The sequence below is a fragment of the Aotus nancymaae genome, unplaced genomic scaffold (assembly GCF_030222135.1).
Source record: "Aotus nancymaae isolate 86718 unplaced genomic scaffold, 86718_ANA_hifiasm-v0.15.2.pri h1tg000067l, whole genome shotgun sequence".
Taxonomy (NCBI): Eukaryota; Metazoa; Chordata; class Mammalia; order Primates; family Aotidae; genus Aotus; species Aotus nancymaae.
Genome location: NW_026988482.1, coordinates 12350825 through 12373710, shown reverse-complemented (window position 1 = coordinate 12373710; position 22886 = coordinate 12350825). Strand labels below are relative to the sequence as shown.

At 37.9% G+C, this 22886-nt stretch overlaps 1 protein-coding gene across 2 annotated transcripts in view; it reads right to left on the bottom strand.

Moving 5' to 3' along the window:
* OSTN (osteocrin) overlaps positions 1 to 22886 on the bottom strand; it is a 53392-nt gene that overhangs the window by 6460 nt on the left and 24046 nt on the right. The window contains exons 4-5 of one of the 2 annotated variants that reach the window (XM_012448931.2): positions 16636 to 16752; positions 4799 to 4895 (exon numbers count right to left, since the gene is read on the bottom strand). In XM_012448931.2, coding sequence (XP_012304354.1) covers positions 4811 to 4895; positions 16636 to 16752 — 202 coding nt within the window. In that variant the 3' untranslated portion in view covers positions 4799 to 4810. The remainder of the gene's footprint in view (positions 1 to 4798; positions 4896 to 16635; positions 16753 to 22886) is intronic. The other variant, XM_021671361.2, reaches the window with a different exon arrangement.

The following is a 22886-nucleotide window of genomic DNA, read 5'->3' as shown; positions in this document are numbered from 1 at the left end:
ATTGTTAACTGTTCATGCAAGGGATCTAGGTTGTGTGTTCCTTATGAGAATCCAACTAATGCCTGCCTGCGGTGGAACAGCTTCATCCCAAAACCATCTCCTCTCCTGCCTCTGGTCCTTGGAAAAATTCTCTTCCATGAAACTGGTTCCTGGTGCCAAAAATGTTGGGGACTGCTGAATTAAAGAATGTCACTTTCCGACAGACCCAGGAATCTCAAGTTATTTTGAGATCCTGAGAAGAGAGAAATTCACCCAATTCATACAGGTATTTACAAGCACAGATCAATCTTTGATTTGGTTAACCTCAAGAAGCTTTTGAAAGTCTAATCTGAGATTCCTTATAAGGAAAGTCTCAGTATAGCCAATTAAAAAAGACCCTATATGGCCAATCACGTACTTCATGCAAATAATCAGACCAAGTATATACAACTAAAACTTATTTCACAAATAAATTGGTTCTACTATGACTTGTCTTTGGTAGAAACGGGGAAGTGGAGAGATGAAAATTATGTGTCAAAAGAAAACTACACAGACACCTGTTATTAGATTCTAGCCTTATTCATTGCTTTTGAGTTTTTATTATTTGCCTATAGTTTGGAATGAATCTTGAATTCTTTCTTGGCTACGAGTCTCCAAACTAAGGTTTTTTTTCTTCCATTTTTTTCTGACCTGAAATCTTTAGAAATTAAAACTATGCTTTTTATAAAGCCCTGCAGATTGAAGTTAGACAACTTAAACTTTGAGCGAAATAATAGCCACTTAATATGTAAACAACCTGTGTGCCTGCTGATGTGGACTTCTCAGAAAGTTCATCTGAACCCCTATTTTGTAACACAATTCGGAATAATCTGTGAGCTTGCCATTGCATTCTGAAGATGCCTCATAGACTCTAGAAAAACTAGTCTATAGACTGCTCTTGACGGTTTTTAACCTTTGTTTCATCGTTTCTTTTTTCTGTTTCCTTAGAATACTTCTTATTAAAGATCTGTTTGTCTGCATCACATATGGAGGCCTAGTCCACCTGCAATGTCACCTTCTGGAATGGGACACAGCTATTTAACGGAACCAATCTATTCTCAGGACTAAGAGACTAACTAAACAAGACATGAGATAATAAATTTAAATTTACTTCTTTCTGTTTATCCCAATTTATCTATCTTTTGTCTATTTCTAACAACCTCTAATCCAAATCTCTCCAAAGCCATTAGTTTGGCTTTTAATATGTAAAATGCTTTTAAAGTTTTAAAGTGGGGATTGAAGTAAATAAAAAATATTTTACTCCAAAATATATTTCTTTAACATATTCTGAAGTGATCTTGAAAATCTGTCTTTTGTGGGGGAAATTTGTGTCTATAGATCTGTAGAGGACTTGCATTCATGCAGCCAGCCCTTCCCATGTCCAGATCTAGGAAAGATTAACTGAGAGTTTGATACCTTTAAAGTACTGAAAATAAACATTCAGCATCTAAATTCTCTTAGGGCTGTACCAATGAGGTTTCATCTACATAATAAGTCCACCTTGCTAGCCAAGCCTCTTCCATTTTCTCTTCCATAACCTGTCTTAGAACTATTAATAAAACCTGGTTGTGGCCATGCTCTGAGTCTGAATTCTTTCTGTAACCTTAAGATGTTATATAAGCATTTATACCCCAATGGGGAGTTGAGTCTTTATTCTGAAGGCTCCCATGTATAAATGTTAAATAAATTTGTATGACTTTTCTCTCATTTATCAATCTATCTCATGTCAGTGATTGTTAGCAAAACCTCAGGGGTCATTTGGTCCCTAAACTAGGTATCATAGAGCAGCTGTATCTAGACTTGACCTCAAATCAAGCAGAACTTCCATAATTAGGTACTGGTTTTACTTTTAATGTGAAGTGTTAAAGTGAAACCCAGAAAGTGAAAACCCACAAAGAAACCTGCTCCAAAAGTAAATCCATTAACCCGCACAGAAGTGAAACAAAAATTTTTGTAAAGTCTGAGATACCATTTCTGTTTTTCTTAGAAATGTATAACCAGTGAATTTAGCATTCAACAATGAAAACTCAGCACCAAGAAGACCTTTTGGGTCATGAAGAGAATGTTGGCCTATAAGTCCAAAGACCTGGGCCCCAGATTTTACTCTGCCCAAGAATCTATAAAACTTGGGACACATTAATTTCCTCTCACAACTCCATTTTCTTGAATTGTGTTTAAAATTGGGGTTGGATTAAATGAAACTTTATGTTTTTTAATGTCTTAGCTGTCTGACTGTGTGAACAGTATTTAATGACTTCTAAGTTGTTACCTATTTAATGATACACATAGTACAGCCCCTGTATAATTCAAAGGAATATTGTGACAGTAGATAAAAATATCAAAAAAGCTTTGAAAGTTTGATTGGATATTAGAACTATATTATGATTTCATGTCTTTTGTTATTCATAAACTACATAACATGAGACTTAACATGAGGAAGTAAAAAAGTGAGAGAAATCTTGGTGACAGTGAAGAGAAATAAATAGAAACATAATGGTTGAGCAGGTGAACCTACAATAATTGACGAACAGAAAAGAGAAAATACATGATAAGTTCTTTTCTAAATCTATTCTTTTGTGATATTATCACCTTGAGATTTTAATATAAGGACAGTGATTGTCAAGATGCTGTGTCCTTCCTTCTCTCAGCAAACTTTGTTAAGTTTTCTTCTCTTAGCGAACTTTGTTAAGTAAACTGATCAGTTAACAAAGTTTGCTGAGAGAAGGAAGGGCACAACATACAAACTTGGATTTCACCCAACAGTGATTCAGGAAGCACTGTATTAATTAAACTTTCTTCATAGTTTAGTAGCTAGCTGAAATTTCTATGGTCTCAGTCTTCATACAAAAATTCATATGAAAATGAGTTCTCTGTATAATTTGTTTATCATAACTTGTGGTTGAACTCAACAATGTTGAAAAGGGTGATAATGAAGGGTGGTAAAGGTATATGTGGAAACCAATCAAACTTAATTAATTTAATCTCAGCGTCATAATGTTCTGAAAACATCAAGAAACTGGAGAACTGCAATCTTGATTCAAATAATTACTTGGTTTTTAAGTAGCAATTAGCTAGTTTCTACTCAAATATAATGTGGCAATTTTTAACAACCTTGAAGAGTGACCATACTTGGTATGTTTCTAGATATGAAGAAATAACGTTCAATTTGTTTTGGAGATGATGCTGATTAAAAGGCAGTGTTCTTGGCAGTGTTCAATAAGTTCTCTTATATCTATAAGCATTCATTAACTGCAGAAGTTCATTAAACAACTCCATAATAATGAAATTTATTTTAACTGAGTGATTTTTGAGAATGAGAGAGTTGAGATAAAATATTGACTACTTATTGTGGTTTTAAAGCATGAGGAAAAGGAAAAAATGGGGTGATTTAAATTAAGAAAAGATCAGGACTAACATGATAATTTTGGGCCCTCTAAATTATGGGTCTAAGGATTATCTTGAGAGAAGCAGAAGGTAGAATTCCCTCTTCTCTAGCCTCAAATTATTAAAGCAGTTCTAGTTTGTCTTATTTGTTTGGGAGTGAGTATGTACCTTCTATAAGCCCTATTGGAAGAAAACATATTGCTAAGATTTCACATTCAAAAAATACTTATTTAGTGTTTAAAGGATATGTATGATTAAATGCTGTGTTTAACATCTCTACTCAAGATGTAACCTTTCTGGATTAATTCTCTGTGTACCATTTACGCTCTAGGTGGCAGTTTAAATCAATATTTCTAATCCTTCCATTTATTTGTATAATAAAAATAATGTTAACTAATAATTATTAAGAAGTTAACATTTCAGGTACTATTCTAAGTGCTTAATATGTATCTATTTAATCCTCAGGACAATGCTATATGGTAGAAATTATCATTGTAATTTAATGAAGGAGTCTTTCAGAATTTAAATAAACTCCCCTAGCTAAGAATATTAATAATGACCTGAGATTTAAATCCATAAAGCCTGATTCCTCTAGCTGGCACCTTTAACCCTTATATATCACTGCTTCTCAAGATATTGGAGAGAGTGATAGTATTGCTTTATGAAAAAAATGATTAAGTGAAGCAATGCACATAAAGTGCTAAGTATAAGGCCTGGAACAGAGTAAATTTTCAGAACTGTAATATAAACTATCACTTGCATGTATTGTATATCCAGTATATTGCAGGCCCACTACAAACAACTAATTTAATCTTCATACACTACCTTATTATTTAAATGTACAAGCTGTAGAAAAATTAAGTATCTTAACAGAAACAAGATAATGAATGAATGAAAGAATCAGGATTTTGATAAGGTGTTTTGATTCCATGGCTAGTAACTCTTTCTGCTGTGCCATTTTCCCTCCTATATTCCCTGTTATAATTCTAGTAACGTACTTATTGAAAACAAAATGATGTGCATCACTTGAATGTGTCTTCTTCATAATACAAGGATTGTTATATATTTATGAAGGTGATTTAATATGTTGACTAGAATTTTAACCCTTATCTGCATATTAGCATTCATTGGTTAATTACATAGGAGTCTGAAAACAACTGAATCATTAATTTTGGAGAGTGAAGCAGAACTAGGATATTCTTTTGCTTGTTAAATATCATTTAAGTAATTTAACATTAATATACTATACTAATTCAATACATAAATGATTGAAAAAGTAAATGGATAAGCTAAGAAATCAAAAGAGGGATTTATAAGTAAGAATGGATTGATTAGTCCATTGTGAAATGTTAATCAAATGCCTGCACATATTGTTACTTACTCAAATTGTACTCACATTTGGAATCAATTAGCCTCTGGAGTTTGAAAGCCGGTTCCTACCGATCCGATCCATGGGGATACCTAATCGCCTTTTTGGATGATCTACTGCTTTTCTGAAACAAACCAAGGAGGACATTTTTAAGCTAAAGTGCAAGTTATTGATTATTGTTTTCATTCTTTTATTTTATGCAGATATGGGGGCTTTCCTTGGGAGTTGCAATAAACATGATAGTTCTCACTCGCCAGTACTCACTATGTGCCAGACACTAGCTCATATTTTCCACATCTGTGGAAGCAGATACTATTAGAAATTATTATCTCCATTTTACATACGAGGAAACTGAGGCTTAGAGAAGTTAACTTATCCAAATTCAAAAAGACAAAACCAAAAGCCAGTTCTTATCAGCATACTAATCTGCCAATTTAGTGCTTTAGTTGGGAAAATCCTTTCCCCCATCAAATTTTACTTTTCTGGGCCAGGCGCAGTTGCTCATGCTTGTAATCCCAGCACTTTGGTGGGCCAATCTAGTCACCAGAGTCTATAGAAGTAGCCAATGACTGATGAAGAGTGAGTCAGAGAACAGTAATCTGAGAAGAATTTAACCATTATGGCTGGCTTTGAATGGAGCCATGAATCAAGGCTTGGATGATGAATCAAGGCATGCTGTGGCTCTAGGTGGGTATTTTTTTTTTTTTTTTTTTAAGACAGGGTCTCGTTCTGTCGCCCAGGCTGGAATGCAGGGCGTGATCTCGGCTTACTGCAACCTCCGCCTCCTTGGCTCAAGCGATTCTGCTGCCTCAGCCTTCTGAGCAGCTGGGATTACTGAGTAGCTGGGATTACAGGCGCCCACTATCACTAACAATTTTTGTATTTTTAGTAGAGATGGGGTTTCACCATGCTGGGCAGGCTAGTCTCAAACTCCTGACCTCAAGCAATCCACCCGTCTCAGGCTTCCAAAGTGCCGGGAGTACCAGCATAAGACACCATGCCCGGCCTACTAGTTCTTGAAAGCAAATGGGGATCTTGGTCCTGCTGTGGTAAGGAACTGAATTCTGCCAACAACGTGAATGAAGGGAAGTGAAAAACCAACCCTTCCAGGTGTTTGCAGGACTTGTGAAAAAGGGAAGGAAATAGCAGCTGGGGAAAGCAGTCACATGATACCTGCACTGATTCTCCAAAGCCCCTTTAGAAATAGATGTCAGGAAAACATAATCCTTTTACTTTTTAAAAGATAAGTATGATTAAAACAGAACATTCACTGGCTTTCTTACCAAAATTTGTTTTCTCACAAATGAAGGTAAATAAATGAAAATGCGTTTTTCTTTTTTGCTTTTACTACAGTTGATCTTTCCCTGCTCAAGCAAATAAGAAGCAGCTGCAGTATCGTGGAAAGAAAAATAAATTCTGCTTTTCTGTCCTTTCTTTCCCTTTTTCCCATTCTCTCCTCGCCTTCTTTCCCCCAGATTTGATCCAAAACGTATTAGAAACCAGGAAATGGAGGATTTGGGTTCTACTTGATTCTTTTACTTATTGATAGTATGACCATCTGCAAGTCTTTTATTCTAAGCTACTCTTTCCTTTTGATAAAATTCAGATAATACTTGCTATGCCCATCTTCTGGAGCTGTTTATTCACTTAACATACTTATTTGTTAAGTAATCCTTGATTGTTTCATCCATAGTCATGTGTTATCCGGACTTAACCAAGTGTTACGTGTTGTTCTCTGCACTGGGGATACAATGGTGAATAAGACCTAGGTTACATCTCAGTGTTCACATTTTACACTGAAAAGAACTAATGAGGAAATACATGGAAAAACATTTCGTATATTTCAACTGGTACTAATTTTTCCTACCGGTCTAGTCCAGTGGTTTTTCATTTTCTTTTTCTTTTCTTTCCTTTTTCTTTTTTTTTTTTTTTTTGAGACGGAGTTTCGCTCGTTACCCAGGCTGGAGTGCAATGGCGCGATCTCGGCTCACCGCAACCTCCGCCTCCTGGGTTCAGGCAATTCTCCTGCCTCGGCCTCCTGAGTAGCTGGGATTACAGGCACGCGCCACCATGCCCAGCTAATTTTTTGTTTTAGTAGAGACGGGATTTCACCATGTTGACCAGGATGGTCTCGATCTCTTGGCCTTGTGATCCACCCGCCTCAGCCTCCCAAAGTGCTGGGATTACAGGCTTGAGCTTTTTTTTTTTTTTTTTTTTTTTTTTTTGAGACAGAGTCTTGCTTCATTGCCAGGTGCCAGGCTGGAGTGCAGTGGCACGATCTCTGCTCACTGCAACCTCCGCCTCCTGGGTTCAAGCAACTCTCCTGCCTCAGCCTCCAGAGTAGCTGGGACTACAGGCGCTCACCACCATACCCAGCTAATTTTTGTATTTTTAGTAGAGACGGGGTTTCACCATGTTGGCCAAGATGGTCTCGATCTCTTGACCTAGTGATCCGCCTGCCTCGGCCTCCCAAAGTGCCGGAATTACAGGGGTGAGCCACTGCGTCCGGCCAGTCCAGTGGTTTTTCAAACAATTTGTAGCTATTTTTATAAACAAAAGCTTTATAAAAGAGAGCAATATCTGAAAAGTTAAGAATTGTCCCAGTAAAAAAGTATTCCTCCAACTCCATAGACAGCGGCCCTTGACAGACTTTCCAGAAACACACCAGGTTCCTCATAGCAGAGGAAATTATTGGTCAAGTGGATAAAATAGTAACTCATTATTTTACTCTAGCAATAAATTCATAATTACTTTGATTTATCTTATGAAATTGAGGATTGCTTGCAAATGCTTACGGATATCTGGAAATCAAAGGAGAAAAATAAATAAAACAAATATATATTTATATAAATCAATTCAATATTTTACATTTTTACTACTAATACAAAATAAAAAGAATTTCCATAAAACACATAATCAGAAACCATAATAGCTAAGTTAAATACTTTCTATACAATCTATATCCATTCAGAAGTGAAATAGCAAGCTAGTAATTATTTTAACATGTTTTTGAATATGAAATATATATACATATATTATATATAATGGTACTATATTCTAAAACACCTGCACTGACATGAATATAGTGTATAAAAATCAATGTTGGATAGAAAATATAATCTTAAAATTAAAAGGCAAAGCTGTACTTTTTGACTTTCTAGTCCCTCTTGTGACAAAATAATGGTATGACATGGCTTATATTATATTGCATTTAAATGGAAAATAAGTCACCTTTTCCATTCCATAAGTAGTTTAAGGATATAGAATATCTATCAAACTAATATAATGACAATGATTAGATTGTTTATCTATCAAACTAATATAATGACATTGATTAGATTGTTTATTTTAAAGGCAATTTTAATTTAACACTAAAATCTAAACTTCCTATGTGAAACAGGATTTTCTTGAACATTTATAATCTTGGATAATTCCATTTCTAAAGGTTTTTACATTTAAAAAAAAAAAAAAGCAGTTAGAAAAAATGTATTTGGCCAGATGCGGTGGCTCATGCCTGTAATCCCAGCACTTTGGGAGGCCAAGGTGGGTGGATCTTGAGGTCAGGAGATCGAGACCATCCTGGCCAACATGATGAAACTCCATCTCTACTAAAATTCAAAAATTAGAGGGCATGGTGGTGTGCACCTTAAACCCCAACAATTCAGGAGGCTGAGATAGGAGAATCAACTGAACCCAGAAGGTGGAGGTTGCAGTGAGCTGAGATTGCACCACTGTACTCCAGCCTGGCAACAGAGCAAGAGTCAATCTCAAAAAAAAAAAGAGTTATAAATTTCAAATATCTTCTCCCATCTGTGATTCAACTTCTTTACTGTGTTTTTTATAAACATCTTTGATGTTTTAAAACATCAATATTTTTGCATCTCATGAATAAATCATCTCTACCCTAATATTATGAAGATATTTTCCTATGTCATAAAATGTTTTTATAGTTTTGCCTTTCACATTTCAGTTTTTAATACATTGAAATTAATTTTTGCAAGGCACAGTGGCTCACATCTGTACTCCAGCTACTTAGGAGATTGAGGAGGGAATATCCTTTGAGTCCAGGAGTTCAGACCAGACTGCGAAATATAGTGAGACTCCATCTCAAAACAAAACAAACAAGAAAAAAATTTAATTTTTATTTATGGGGTAAGTAAAAAATCATGTTTCTTTTTAAAAATCTGCATTTATGACTAATCATTTAGAAATTTTAGATTCAGCTTATCAAATTTCATAGGAAATCCTATTGCAATTCTGACTAGAACAGTGTTGAATCTCGACAGAATTCATTTAGGAGAGAATTGAAATCTTTATGATATTGAGTCTTACTAACCAAGATCATTTATTTAGATTATTTTTAACCTCTTTAAATAAATTGTTAAAATTTTCTCCATAAAGATCTTTTTATTAAGTGGCATCATTTAAGAATATGTGTTGTAGGAAGTTTTTTTTTTTTTTTTGAGATGGAGTTTCACTCTTGTTGCCCAGGCTGGAGTGCAATGGCATGATCTCGGCTTACTGCAACCTCCGCCTCCTAGGTTCAAGCAATTCTCCTGCCTCAGCCTCCTGAATAGCTGAGATTACAGACTTGCACCACCACGCCCAGCTAATTTTGTATTTTTAGTAGAGACGGGGTTTCACCATGTTGGTCAGGCTGGTCTCAAACTCCAGACCTCAGGTGATTTGCCCACTTAGGCCTCCCAAAGTGCTGGGATTATAGGCATGAGCCACTTTGCCTGGCTGTAGGCATTTTTAATAGTGTCCCTCACTTGGTTAAAAAACATTTCCTTCTATTATCAATTTACTAGTGATTTCAAAGATGGGGGTTTAGCTTTATTGAATGCTTTTTCTGCATCTATAGAGATGATGTGCTTTATCTTCAATTTGTTAACTCATTTAGTTGATTTTCAAAGTAAATTAAGCTTATATTATATTTTTGTGATAAACAACATGATAATGGTTAATTGAGGTCAGGAGATTTTTAAAAATACGTTGCTGGATTTGTTTTGCTAATTTTTTTGGTAGGAATTTTTTATCTGTAGTCCTGCTTCTTATTTTCTCCATATGTGATTTTGATGTTTAAATAATGTTATTTTCATTAAATGAGTTGAGAATTGTACCTTCTTTTTTCTTTTCTTTTTTTTTTTTTTTTAATAAAGATGGGTTTTCACCACGATGGCCAGGCTGGTCTTGAACTCCTGACCTCAGGTGATCCACCCACCTCGGCCTCCCAAAGTGCTGGGATTACAGGCGTGAGCCGCAGCGTCTGGCCGAGAATTGTACCTTCTTTTTGGTTATTCCCTGTTATTTATTTAATTACACTGTAGGTTGAGAACATGTTTTGTATGATAACTCTACCTTTAAAATTCGTAAGGCTTATTTTACAGACTAGCACTTTATTTAAAAATTCCATGTGTAAATGTTGTTTAATTGTGCTTAACAGGTGTTTCAGGTGTCATTAAAACTTCCAATCCTTCCATTTGTTGGATATGACAATTTTTACTGATCCTGATTATGGTTTTGAATTCTAAAGAAAGAAACTTGGAATCAGAGTATGGAAAATGTTCCTTTAAATTAATAGTCTGATTTTACTGCTACATCTTAAAGAGGCGCTAAAATGCTAGGCCTCCTTTAAGAAAGACAGAACTCCACCAACACTGAGCAGGATCCAAAATGGGAGAAAACAGTAATAGCTAAAAAAGAACGTTCTTTCAAATAGTTTAGTAATTTAGTAAAACAGGGAAATTAATTATGATAGTATAAAGCTTACATAAGTAAGTGTACTAGCCAGGCTCCAAGATGATCCCCAATAATTCTATCATTGTGTAGTCTCCTTCCACATTGAATAGGGCTGACTTCTCCAATCAATAGGCTATTGTGGAAATGACCACTGTTGGAAGCAATGAAGGCTATTGTAGCTTCTGCCTCACTTTGTTGGATCACTCATTCTGGGGGAAGCTGGCTGCATGCTAAAAGCCCTGCAGAGAGGTTTACATGTCAAAGAGCTAAGGCCTCTTGCCAACAGCCAGTGAGGAACTGAGACTTCTTGCCTTTAGCCAAGTGAGTGGGCCATTTTGGAAGTGAATACTCCAGCCTCAGTATAACTTTCAGACGACTGAAACCCTGGCCAACATTTCACTGTAACCTTGGGAGATACCCTGAGCCAGAAAATAAACCAGTCAAGCTTTTCCTGGATTTCCAATGCAAAGAAACTGTGTGAAAACAAAAAATGTTTACTGTTGTCAATTTTAGGTAATTTGTTGCACAGCAATAGATATCTAATACCATGAGATTCACAGTGCTCTGAGATTTCATGAGAGAAGAGACCGCACCCAATTTGAGGGTTCTAGGAAAAACTTTAAAAACTTAGGAAAAACTTAGGAGCGTGTAGAAAAAAATAAAACAAATGATCATCCATAAATCTTGCAATCTTGGCTACTGCAATTTAAAATTAAAATGCAAAACTAAGTAATGTTTACAACACTAGGATAGATATCACTATGTACAACCTTGGAAGGACTGACACGTGAGAACAGACCAAGATGAAGGACTTGGCAAGAGAAGGATGTCCTTCTCTTGCACCAAGAGAAGGAAGTGCACAGGGCCATGTTAAAATTTAAAGCAATTTGCCTTTTAAATTCAAATTCTGGAATGATAGGATGAAGGAACACATTAAATCTGAATGGTGATATGGTTTTAAGGAACCAAAACATAATGCCTTTTTTTCTCAAGTTCACATTCAGAAACAGTAGAGAAATAAAATACGACTGATCAATGCATAGTAAATGAAATGTCATTTTTATTACTGATCAAGCTGAATATAAAATGTGGCTTTACATCTGCATTTCATAGGGCTCCCTGTTGTTTTCTCTCTGTATTAGACAGACCTCTATTACTAGTCACTGTTTTCCAATAAAAAGAGGAAGGAAACAGATAAGCTGAATGTGCTCAACTACTCCTCCCAAACTGACCAATTGGAGAAGTGGCCATTCCTCCCGCTGGGAAGGAGTGAATAAATGACAGGCAAAAGCCAATTTATTTCCTAACAAGAGTATCATCATATTGAGGATGGAAACAATTGGTTCCCACCTAATAAATGGGGTAGTTTCTAATAACAAAAGAAAGTGTTAATTCACTTAGCAGAAAGTTTACTTTTGACTTCTGGAATTCTGTCTCAAAAGTAATAATTCATTTTTATGATGATGGTGCTGACTAGGCATAATGTCAGCTTCTGATGTATTCTTTCAAGGAATCGGCCATATGGACAGCCATTCAGAAAGAAACCATGAGTACTGGAATCACATAATGAGATTTAAATGACTGTATTGCCATGCTTAATTTGGAAATGGCTGTAGATGAGGCAGGAAAACAGAGTCTGCAGACAAGGAACCTAAGGCCAATTCACACTTCTGCTATGACAGAAAAATATCCTCTCCGTAGGGTGTGCCCAGTAAATGATTTTGTAACTTTACTTCATCCCTTCATTTACATAGGGCATACACCAAGTAACTGATGGACTCCTTTAGAGAGCATTTAAATCCCCCAAAATTCTATAACGAGGCCCTTGAGCCCCTATGCTTAGGCTTGCTCCCACGCTGTGGAGTGTACTTTCATTTTCAATACATTTCTGCTTTTGTTGCTTCATTCTTTCCTTGCTTTGTTTGTGCGTTTTGTTTAATTCTTTGTTGAAGATGCCAAGAACCTGGACACCTCCACCAGTAATACAGAGTTATCATATAAGGCAGAGAGGATCTCCATTTGCTTGGCTCATGAACCTTGAGGAGCTATGAAACTTATAAACTTCTATTCAGCAAATGGATTTATACAAAAATATCCTGTAGAGTGTTCTTTTAGGGGTTAGGGTGTGTAATGTACATTGCAAAGTCTATCTATGGAATTGAGTATTATCACTTTTGGGAGAAAGTTTTAAAGCTTCATAGGTAAACTGGGTTGGGAGAAAAGGTAAAAGGACTCTCTGTCTGTGGTCTCGAGCTGAGCTGAGAAGAGGCATCCCTGACCACAGTCACTGGCAAGAACAGCCCAAGATCATTCTGGTCAAAGGCATTTCCCGTTGTGTAAGAAGGCGGTTCTTAAAAGGGCAGCACAGTCTTGTGAAAGAACATAGAATCTCATCAAACTCACTAGGCCACAAGGGAAAAGTTAAGTCCGGGAACTGGGTCAATACTACTGCCTTCCTTTGGTTTCTAAACTGACAGCTCTAATTCCACAATGCCTTATCACAGCCTCATTTCCTCTACTCCCTCTCTTCACATGTTTACTTTGCTTATGTAAAATGTAGATTTACTGAGCCTGAGAGAATGCACAATTGACTTTTCCCTCTGCTTCCTCTTTTCATATGTAAAATGCAGATTTACTGAGGCTGATCAGAGTGTCACAGAATGGAATCATCTGCCTTACTGCCCGCCCTCCCTGACTTTATCTCCCTCCTGCATGCTCTTTCCCCTTTGGAAAAAGCACAGGTCACAGGTGCTCTTGGGACTTGGATTTTTTTCCAGGGGAGTATCTTCAACTTTGGCCAAATCTACCTCTATTGATTAAGAAATGCCTCAGTCACATTTTGGTTAACACTGAATCCCTTTTCTGTGTTTCTCACACCTGAAATGAAGCCCATTTTCAACTACTTCCTCTGGAGATTACCAAATAAGAGCTAAAAAGAAAAGCACACACCTTGAGATGCCTCGATTGGCCTAGTTCTGTGACATTTCTTCACAACAAATTAGAAAGAAAATAAAATGTTAGAATTTTTAATCTTAATCTTTGGGATTTTTGTCAACAAGAGCAATCATATTTGACAAATTGAATTGGGCACTGCTATTCTCAACTTTAGCCTGAACCTATTGTCACAGTGCATAGCTGTACTAGGGGTATGAACACGACCAGGGCAAAAGAGGGCCCTCACACTCCACCAGGAAAGTCAGGTGACCATCAAGCTATGGTCAGGCATTTGTCACACTGCCTCTCTAAAATAATAATTGGTCACAGCCAGCACCAGGAAAAGGCAGTTTCTTTTCTTTTCTTTTTTTTTTTGAGACGGAGTTTCGCTCTTGTTACCCAGGCTGAAGTGCAATGGCGTGATCTCGGCTTACCGCAACCTCCGCCTCCTGGGTTCAGGCAATTCTCCTGCCTCAGCCTCCTGAGTAGCTGGGATTACAGGCACGCGCCACCATGCCCAGCTAATTTTTTGTATTTTGAGTAGAGACGGGGTTTCACCATGTTGACCAGGATAGTCTCAATCTCTTGACCTCGTGATCCACCCGTCTCGGCCTCCCAAAGTGCTGGGATTACAGGCTTGAGCCACCGCGCCCGGTGGCAGTTTCTCTATAGATAGGAAATACCTGAAACTGATGATCAGCAACTTCCTGATAAGATCTCAGGAGTTGGGGGAGTGGGCTTAAGTATACATATTAAGAGGTAAAATGGTGGCGTTTAACTGGTACACGACCTTCTAGGGGCATTCCATTGAAAAAGGATGCAAGATGCCAGAAGTGGGCCAGCATATAAAACCCTAAGTCCAAGGTCAAACAAGGCACATGACCTCCAATATGCCCACTTGGCTTTCTTCCAAGTGTACTTTACTTTTCATTCCTGCTCTAAAGCTTTTTTTGTTTTGTTTTTTGAGATGGAGTCTCGCTCTGTAGCCCAGGCTGGAGTGCAGTGGTGCAATCTTGGCTCACTGCAACCTCTGTCTCCCAGGTTCAATCGATTCTCCTGCCTCAGCCTCCAGAGTAGCTGGGACTACAGACACGTGCCAAAACGCTTGGCTAATTTTTGTATTTTTAGTAGAGACGGTTTTTCACCGTGTTGGTCAGGCTGATCTCTTGACCTTGTGATCCAACAGCCTCGGCCTCCCAAAGTGTTGGGATTACAGGCTTGAGCCACTGCACCCGGCTGCTCTAAAGCTTTTTAATAAACGTCCACCCCTGCTCTAAAACTTGCCAAGGTCTCTTCTGCTTTATGACCCTCGATGGAAGTCTTTCTTCTGAGGAGGCAAGAAGTGAGGTTGCTGCAGTCTCGTTAGGATAAAAATCCACACATGGATACAATAATTCTTTTTTTTTTTTTTTTTTTTTTTTTTTTTTGAGACGGAGTTTCGCTCTTGATACCCAGGCTGGAGTGCAATGGCGCGATCTCGGCTCACCGCAACCTCCGCCTCCTGGGTTCAGGCAATTCTCCTGCCTCAGCCTCCTGAGTAGCTGGGATTACAGGCACGCGCCACCGTGCCCAGCTAATTTTTTTGTATTAGTAGAGACGGGGTTTCACCATGTCGACCAGGATGGTCTCGATCTCTTGACCTCGTGATCCACCCGCCTCGGCCTCCCAAAGTGCTGGGATTACAGGCTTGCTTTTTTTTTTTTTTTTTAAATTGAGACCAAGTTTTGCTCTGTTGCCAGCCTGGAGTGCAGGGTTGCAATCTCGGCTCACCGTAACCTCCGCCTTCCAGGTTCAAGCAATTCTCTTGCCTCAGCCTCCCGAGTAGCTGGGACTACAGGCATGCACCGCCACACCTGGCTCATTTTTTGTATTTTAGTAGAGACGGGGTTTCACCATGTTGGCCAGGATGCTCTCAATCTCCTGACCTCGTGATCTGCCCGCCTGGGCCTCCCAAAGTGCTGGGATTACAGGGGTGAGCCACTGTGCCCGGCTGGTTACAATAATTCTAAAAGTATTCATTTAATGCATATATATTCTACGTGAATCTCACTGTTCCTGGCCTTTGACAAATATCTTACTCACACAGAGCTTTAATTTATTTGTAGAATGTAGCTTAAGACAAATTGACTTTTCCCTCTACTTTCTCATTTCACGTGTAAAAGGTAGATTTACTTAGGCTAACCAGAGCCTCACGAGAATGTAAGCATCTGCCTCACTGCCTGCCCTCCCTGCCATTTTTCCCCTCCTGCCTGCTCTAGTAGCTTTGTAGAAAGCTAATTTTTACAAAGAAATTAAGTGTAAAGTCATGGCCTTGGAGTTAAACAATCTGGCACAGAACTTATATCTACCTAATCGCAGGGAAATCATTTTATCTCTCTGAAAACATAATAAAATGTGGATCATAATGTCAGAGGCATTTGAACAAGAGTGACTCCACCTTGAATAGGGGCTGGGTAAAATGAGGCTAAGACTTGCTGGACTGCATTTGCAGAAGGTTAGGCATTTTAGTCAGAGGGTGTTTACAGTTAAGTAAACAAGTTAATAATGTTTACGGCACAGACCCAAGACTTAGCAGGCCCAGGAAATTTCCTGATGTTGAAAGGACTATGTTAATTTCTCTTACCGGGTCCACAAGGGACGTGGTTTCTAAGGCAAGAACTTCCCAGCGCCATGCGTCCATCCACCGCCCCATCCAGGAACCTAACGTTCTCGCGGGCTAGGTAAAATTCCAGGTAAGCTTCCTTTGTTCAGAAAGCCCGCCAAAAGCCCTGGAAGGAGGGGCTCTGTTGTGGGCCCAAGCAACCAATGTGGAATCAGAGTCGAAGATCAATCACTCCAGAGGAAGTCTGAAAGAACTCCTCTCATTGGACAAAAACATGAATGGGGCGGGAATAACTTCAAAGTTAAAACCCCACTGCCCCTTACCTATGTGGCCTCCTTCTTCGGATATCCTCCCACGGCAACGTGGGAGCTGTCTCTCCCTCTCTCCCTTTGCGGATTTCCCTCTCAGGGACGCCCTCTCACCACAGTGTGGGAGCTCTCTCTACTTCTCTCGGATTTCCCTCTCAGGGACGCCCTCTCACCACAGTGTGGGAGCTCTCTCTACTTCTCTCTCTTTCTCTCTCTGCCTAATAAATTCTCTCTGCAAGACTCTTTGGGTCCGATATTTACTTGATCGGTAAGCTCACCTCTCTGCCAGGGCCTCTTTCCCATTCCTGGGGCCAGGGAGCCCAGGAACCTCAGGCACATCAACTGGGTGGGGGTGCTGAGCTCCGTCCTGCGACCCGGTTACAACATCACTATATCTTAAAAACAAAAACATTCTTAGTTTAAAAATAAGTTTCACTTTAAAGATAATAATATAAATTATTGCGGAAGACAGTAGTTACACAAAGATTAACAATCCTTTGTCACAAGCCCTTGTAGTAGTAAACATCTCCCCAAGGATATATATATATATATTGCTTTATTATCTTATATATAAACAAGCATTATGCCTAAAGTGGACGCATTCTGTCTATGGAGTAGCCATTTTTTTGTTCCTTTTCTTCTCTAATAAACTTGCTTTCACTTTCTCTGTGGACTAACCCCAAATTCGTTCTTGTGTGAGATCCAAGAACCCTCTCTCTTGGGGTCTGGTTTGGGACCCCTTTCTGGTAACAGTAATACCTCCTTCTTAGGGTGTGATAGAGATAGAGATTTTTTAAAAAAGAATGTACCAGAATGTTAAAATGGGATTCTTTATATCTCAGTTTTTGGCCGTGGCTTAAAAAGAGTAACTGTGGGAAGTATTTCCTTTTGCATTCCAAAGTGAGGTGCTAGACTTATGCAGTATTTCCAAAGGAGGTTGCTACAAGCTGATTTTTTCCAACTTCAATCCAATAAAAGGATTCATATTTAATAGTTCAGGAAGGGAGAATTTCTTGGGAGCAAGTTATTAAAAACAGTAGCATTTCCCCTCTTTCTTCATATAGGGAAAGGGCTTTGAGGAAAACACTTATAGAGTTTCAAATACACCCATTGAAGCATGGTGAACCTAATAAAATAGTGTCTATGAAATCTAAAGGGCAAGAAGCTGTGAGAATTGACTTGATATCAGAGTGAAGAGATGACTGCACCAAGAACAGCTTCATTTTCAGTAATCCGAGTCAAGGATGTGGGTTTTCTAAGGGCAGACGTAGAGCATGTGAATAGAGTCAGCTTGGGTCAATTACAAACGGGACCTTGCCCCCAGGGCTTTCTGCCAGGGCTGATGGGTGAAGCAAACTCAGCAGGATGCTGATGGTGGTATCGAAGGCAGACTAGAGAACAGGATGAGGATGAGGGACTTAACCGACCTGCCAGAAGAGTATTATTGGAGGTAAGGACGTCTGAGAGTTGTGTGACTCCCAAAAATATTCCATGATGAGTCAGCTTTGAGCATTCACCAAAGCCAGAGGGCACTAAGACAGATCATGATATTAGCAGTCAAGTAAGACTTTGTCTTACTTCTCTGCATGCAACTCCATCCCCAGTTCTGGAGGAGACACAAGGCAGCCTACTGTGATAGGGGAAAGTGTGAATATAAACTAGCCACAGGTTCCTTCCCACTGTAGCCTTCCAGCACAAATCGGGTCCAAGCTAAAGAAAAGAGAAGCTTTGCGGGGCGCAGTGGCTCATGCCGATAATCTTAGCACTTTAGGAGGCTGAGGCAAGCGAATCACGAAGTCAAAAGTTCGAGACTAGCCCAACCAACATGGTGAAACCCCATCTCTACTAAAAATACAAAAATTAGGTGGGCATGGTGGCATGAACCTGTAATCATGGCTACTCAGGAGGCTGAGGTGGGAGAAGCACTTGAACCTGGGAGGCAGAGGTTGCAGTGAGGTGAGATTGCGCCACTGCACTCCATCCTGGGCAGCAGAGCGAGACTCCGTCTCAAAAAAAACCAAAAAAACAAAAAAAACAACAGAGAAGCTTTATTAATATTCATGGTTTAGGGTCACATATAAGAATAATTATTTGAATTACTGTTATATAGTTATTTTTCTAATAAAAGTTACCAGAGGGATGCTTATTATTTCCACGTGACCAGTAGAGCCATTATCACCTGCCTTTGGGTTTATTCAAGGGGTGGAGAACAACAGCTCCCACTGAGTGGGCTGGAATGCATGGGGATGGGAGGAAAAGCTGTTTTTTCTGATTACGTCCTATGGAGTTTTTCTCTTTCAATTAGGTGTTATAATTACAATATTCTGAAGCAAAGTGTCTCTTGATCTAAACTGACAGGATGTATATAATTTTGCTGGCTGTCTTCCCTCTGCTCTCAGATTTATGCTGCCTTTTCTCATCCTACTTTCAGCCCTAGGAGACTGAATTTTTTGGAACACATAAATGTTCCTGTGCTCTCTGGCTTTGGTATGGATTAAGCAGTAGATGATTTGGGGAAGAGAGAATAGACGAAGAGCAAGAGAGAGGTCAGGATAATTTTCTCCTGCCTACTCCTTGCAAGACCTCTTCCAGTGAGGTATGATCCTGAACAAAAGTCACTACTTTTCTGAAGGCATCTGAAAGTCTCTGACTCTCCGATTTTTGGAAACCTCCTCCTTTCCTGTCTTTTCAGGCCACCCTGGGCCGTTGTGCCATCCATTATCATCTGCCCTGTACCCAGAGTTTTGTAAATAGTCTTCCTTTGAATAAACCCTCCTCAAATTTTCCTATTTTAAAGGTGACACCTATTTATTGTGGGAACCCTAACACAATAGCATTTCTTGCTTTACTATCCTAAAACATTAAATGGGAGAATTAAAACAATAAGAGTTGCACAAATGTTTAATAGTAATTAAATATAAATATACAGTATTATTATTGTTATTATTTGCAAGACATCTTTAGTGTTGTGTGAAGGAGTGAGAGAAACATCATTTAGAAAAATTCTAGGCCAATCATCAATATCTTCTAATATAAAGAGTCATTCAGATAGTAGATACAATTTTTCCAGAAATAAGGCCAGGTGCAGCAGCTCCTGGCTGTAATCCCAGCACTTTGGAAGGCTGAGGTGGACAGATCACTTGAGATCAGGAGTCCCGACTACTCAGGAAGCTGAGGCAGGAGAATCGCTGGAACCCAGGAGTTGGAGGTTACAGTGAGCTGAGATCCTGTCACTGCACTCCAGCCTTGGTGTCAGAGCGAGAGTCCGTCTCAAAAAAAGAAAAAAGAAAACAGAAATAGAATGATAACTTCAGACTTTAAACAAGTAAATGGAAACGAAGAAAATATTTTGGCCTTCAAAGTATAGTTGAGTTAGTGTTGCTCTGAGAATTGAAGTAATTTGCACATGAATCAGAAAATGAAGCTAGTGTCCTATTCAGGTGAAAACACGTTGAACAATACAAAATAGGAAACAACAGGTGTTTCATTCTATTCTTCATATGTTTTTGACATATTGAGTCATTTTCCTGGCCTTATCATGTGATTAATTTATTTACTCTTCTACTAGGTCTAATCTGCTGTTTATCTCATCGTTTGGTTTTCAAAGGAATTTATTATCAAATAGTTCAGACATATGACAACATAGAATAGTGTAACAAAATCCCATGTACCCATCATTCTAAGTCAATAATTACCAATTTATTGCAAATCTTACTTCATCTATGCCACTCCCATTCCTGTATTATTATTAAGTATATTATTATTATTCCTGTATTTATCTTTCATTGTTTTCTACTTCTGGAATATACAAAACAAATTTATATTTGCTTTAAGAACAAAAAGAGGAATTCCTGTATTTATTAAATATTCCTGATTTTTAAAAAATAAGATAAAAACTTCCATATGTAAATATTTAACTGAGGTATTGCTCTCATTTTTAAGTCCAGTACCATTTTCATATTTAAAAGTAAAAATAGTTCATTAGCATCATCAAATAGTTACTGTTCCATTCACAATTGTCTTTTACGTGTATTAATTTTTAAAAGGATCATTGTTTGAATCAGGACCCATAAAACATTAATAAATCCCTCTACTTTAGTCTTTATAATCCCATTCTCTTTCCAGCTGTTTTTTAATCCCTACATAATTTATGGAAGAAACTGGATTAATTGTCCTGTAGTTTCCCATTGTCTGAATTGTGCTATTTGCATCCCTGTAGTAACTCTGAAGTCATTTCTTTCTTTCACATTTCCTGAAATTGGTAGGTATAAATCTAGAGACAAGACTGTTTTTGGCAATACTATTTTATAGGTAGTGCTGGGTTCTTCTATCAGGCGGCATATAGTGACTTGCTGTTTTTCTTCTTGTGATGCTAATAGCAGTTAATATTAACAGTCTAGATCCATCATATTAATTAGGGTTTGCAAAATAGAAATTTTCTAATTATACCTTTTTTCATTTTTTAGCCAAAATAATTTTATGAAGAGAAATTTCTATCTCATTTACTATTTCTGCAATTTCTTGAATGTTTTAGATGCAAACATTCTATAAAGAGAAAAGTCTACCTCCTCTACTATTAGTGGTGAAGTTCACATAAAAAAGGTAGGTTTAATGTTCTCTTCATTTATACATTTTCAAGAACAATGAACTGATAACTAGCATTTTCTAAAGATTTTTAAGTCATAGATTTAAACAGATTTAATGCATTGTAGTAAATGATTTTACTGATGCTCAGATCATCATACTTTAGCTATTCAGAATGTCCTCAGATTGGCTCTTGAGTTCTTTTGACCTGAAATTAAAAATAGCAAGCTTCCTTTGCTATCAGGTATGACAAGATATTCAAGCTCACTTTGTGCATTTTCTGCCTCAGCTCTTTTTCTGCGGAGGCTTTCTAGATCCTTTAACTGAAAAGTAGTATTGAAAGATGACCATCTGGGCATTAGGGTTGCTAATTTCTTTTGGATTAGTGATTGTTTTCAGGAATTTTAATGCACAGACTAAATCATAAGTGCATGCTGATATTAATTCAGAAATATAAATTTATATTAATATGAGTGTTTTGTGGACATTTTGAAATCATGCCTTATCAGGTGTTGTGATTTTATTTAAGATGTTCAACTAACAACTTTATTTCATTTTTTCCATGATGTGAATCCTAGTTCTTATTTGCATCAAGAATGACAGAATTGGATTACCAAATAAATACATACTTGCTTTATTTCATAATACAAACTCAACAACCTCAGAATAGCAATACCAATATTATCACCAGTAATACGATTTCTCAAAATAGTTTTAGGGTTTTTTTTCAGGCTTCATCGCATATATTTCACTAGGGATGTACATTCAAATTATTTTATTTTGTCACTTGGTATAAATCTTTTTTGTGCAATAATGCTATTAACTGGAATACATTTTTATGCTAATTTGTTTCAACTCATGTAATGTCTATTGATATTTTAAAGTATTTAGGTACCACATATTAATATTTATTTTTGTTATAACATTATCTAATATACACTTATATCTAATGCATTTAAATGGCTCCAAAGTTAAAGCATGGTACAGCAGGCATTCAAATAATGCCATTTCATGCAACTTCATTTAGTTATAATGTTGATGTAGAAAAAATGTGATTCCTAGTGGCGCTACTGTCTATGTGGAGTTTGCAACTTCTTCTCATCTCTGTGGGTTTTCTCTAGGTACCATGGTTTCTTCCCACATCCTAAAGATATGAATGTTCGATATGCGTGTTCGTTTCTGTGGCGTGTCTAAATTGTCCCAAGATGAGTGAATGTAGGTGTGTATGCCAGTGTGCCCTGAGATGGAATATGTCCTTTCCAGGATCAGTTCCCACCTTGCTCCCTGAGCTGCTGAGACAGGCTCTGGCCACCTGTGATCCTGAACTGGAATAAGCAGGTTGGAAAATGAATAAATGAATGGAAACAAATTAGTGTAAAATAAAAATTTGTAAAGTATAGGATAAATATACAAATGCACCAGAGTACATGACATGGTATGAATGTGCTCAGTGGCCCACTGTATTTGTTAATACTTGTTTTGGAATTATGAGTGATCAGAGGTGACTTTTACAATTTTCACTCTGCAAACATTTATTTCTTGATTTAATCCACTACCACTGCGACTGCTGTCATTTGCTGATTCACCAAGTATTTGGATGATGATCTTACTTATTTTTATTAGTCTTTATTTTTTTTTTGAGATGGAGTCTCACTCTGTCTCCCTGGGCTGAAGTGCAGTGGTACAATCTCGACTCACTGCAACCTCCACCTCCCAGGTTCAAGTGATTCTCCTGCCTCAGCCTCCCAAGTAGCTGGGATTACAGGTGGCCGCCATTATGCCCAACTAATTTTTTGTATTTTTAGTAGAGGCAGGGTTTCACCATGTTGGCCAGGTTGGTCTCAGACTCCTGATTCACCTGCCTCGGCCTCCCACAGTGCTGGGATTATAGGCATGAGCCCCTGCGCCTGGCCTAATCTTTCTTAAGTGTATGTACAGCTTATAT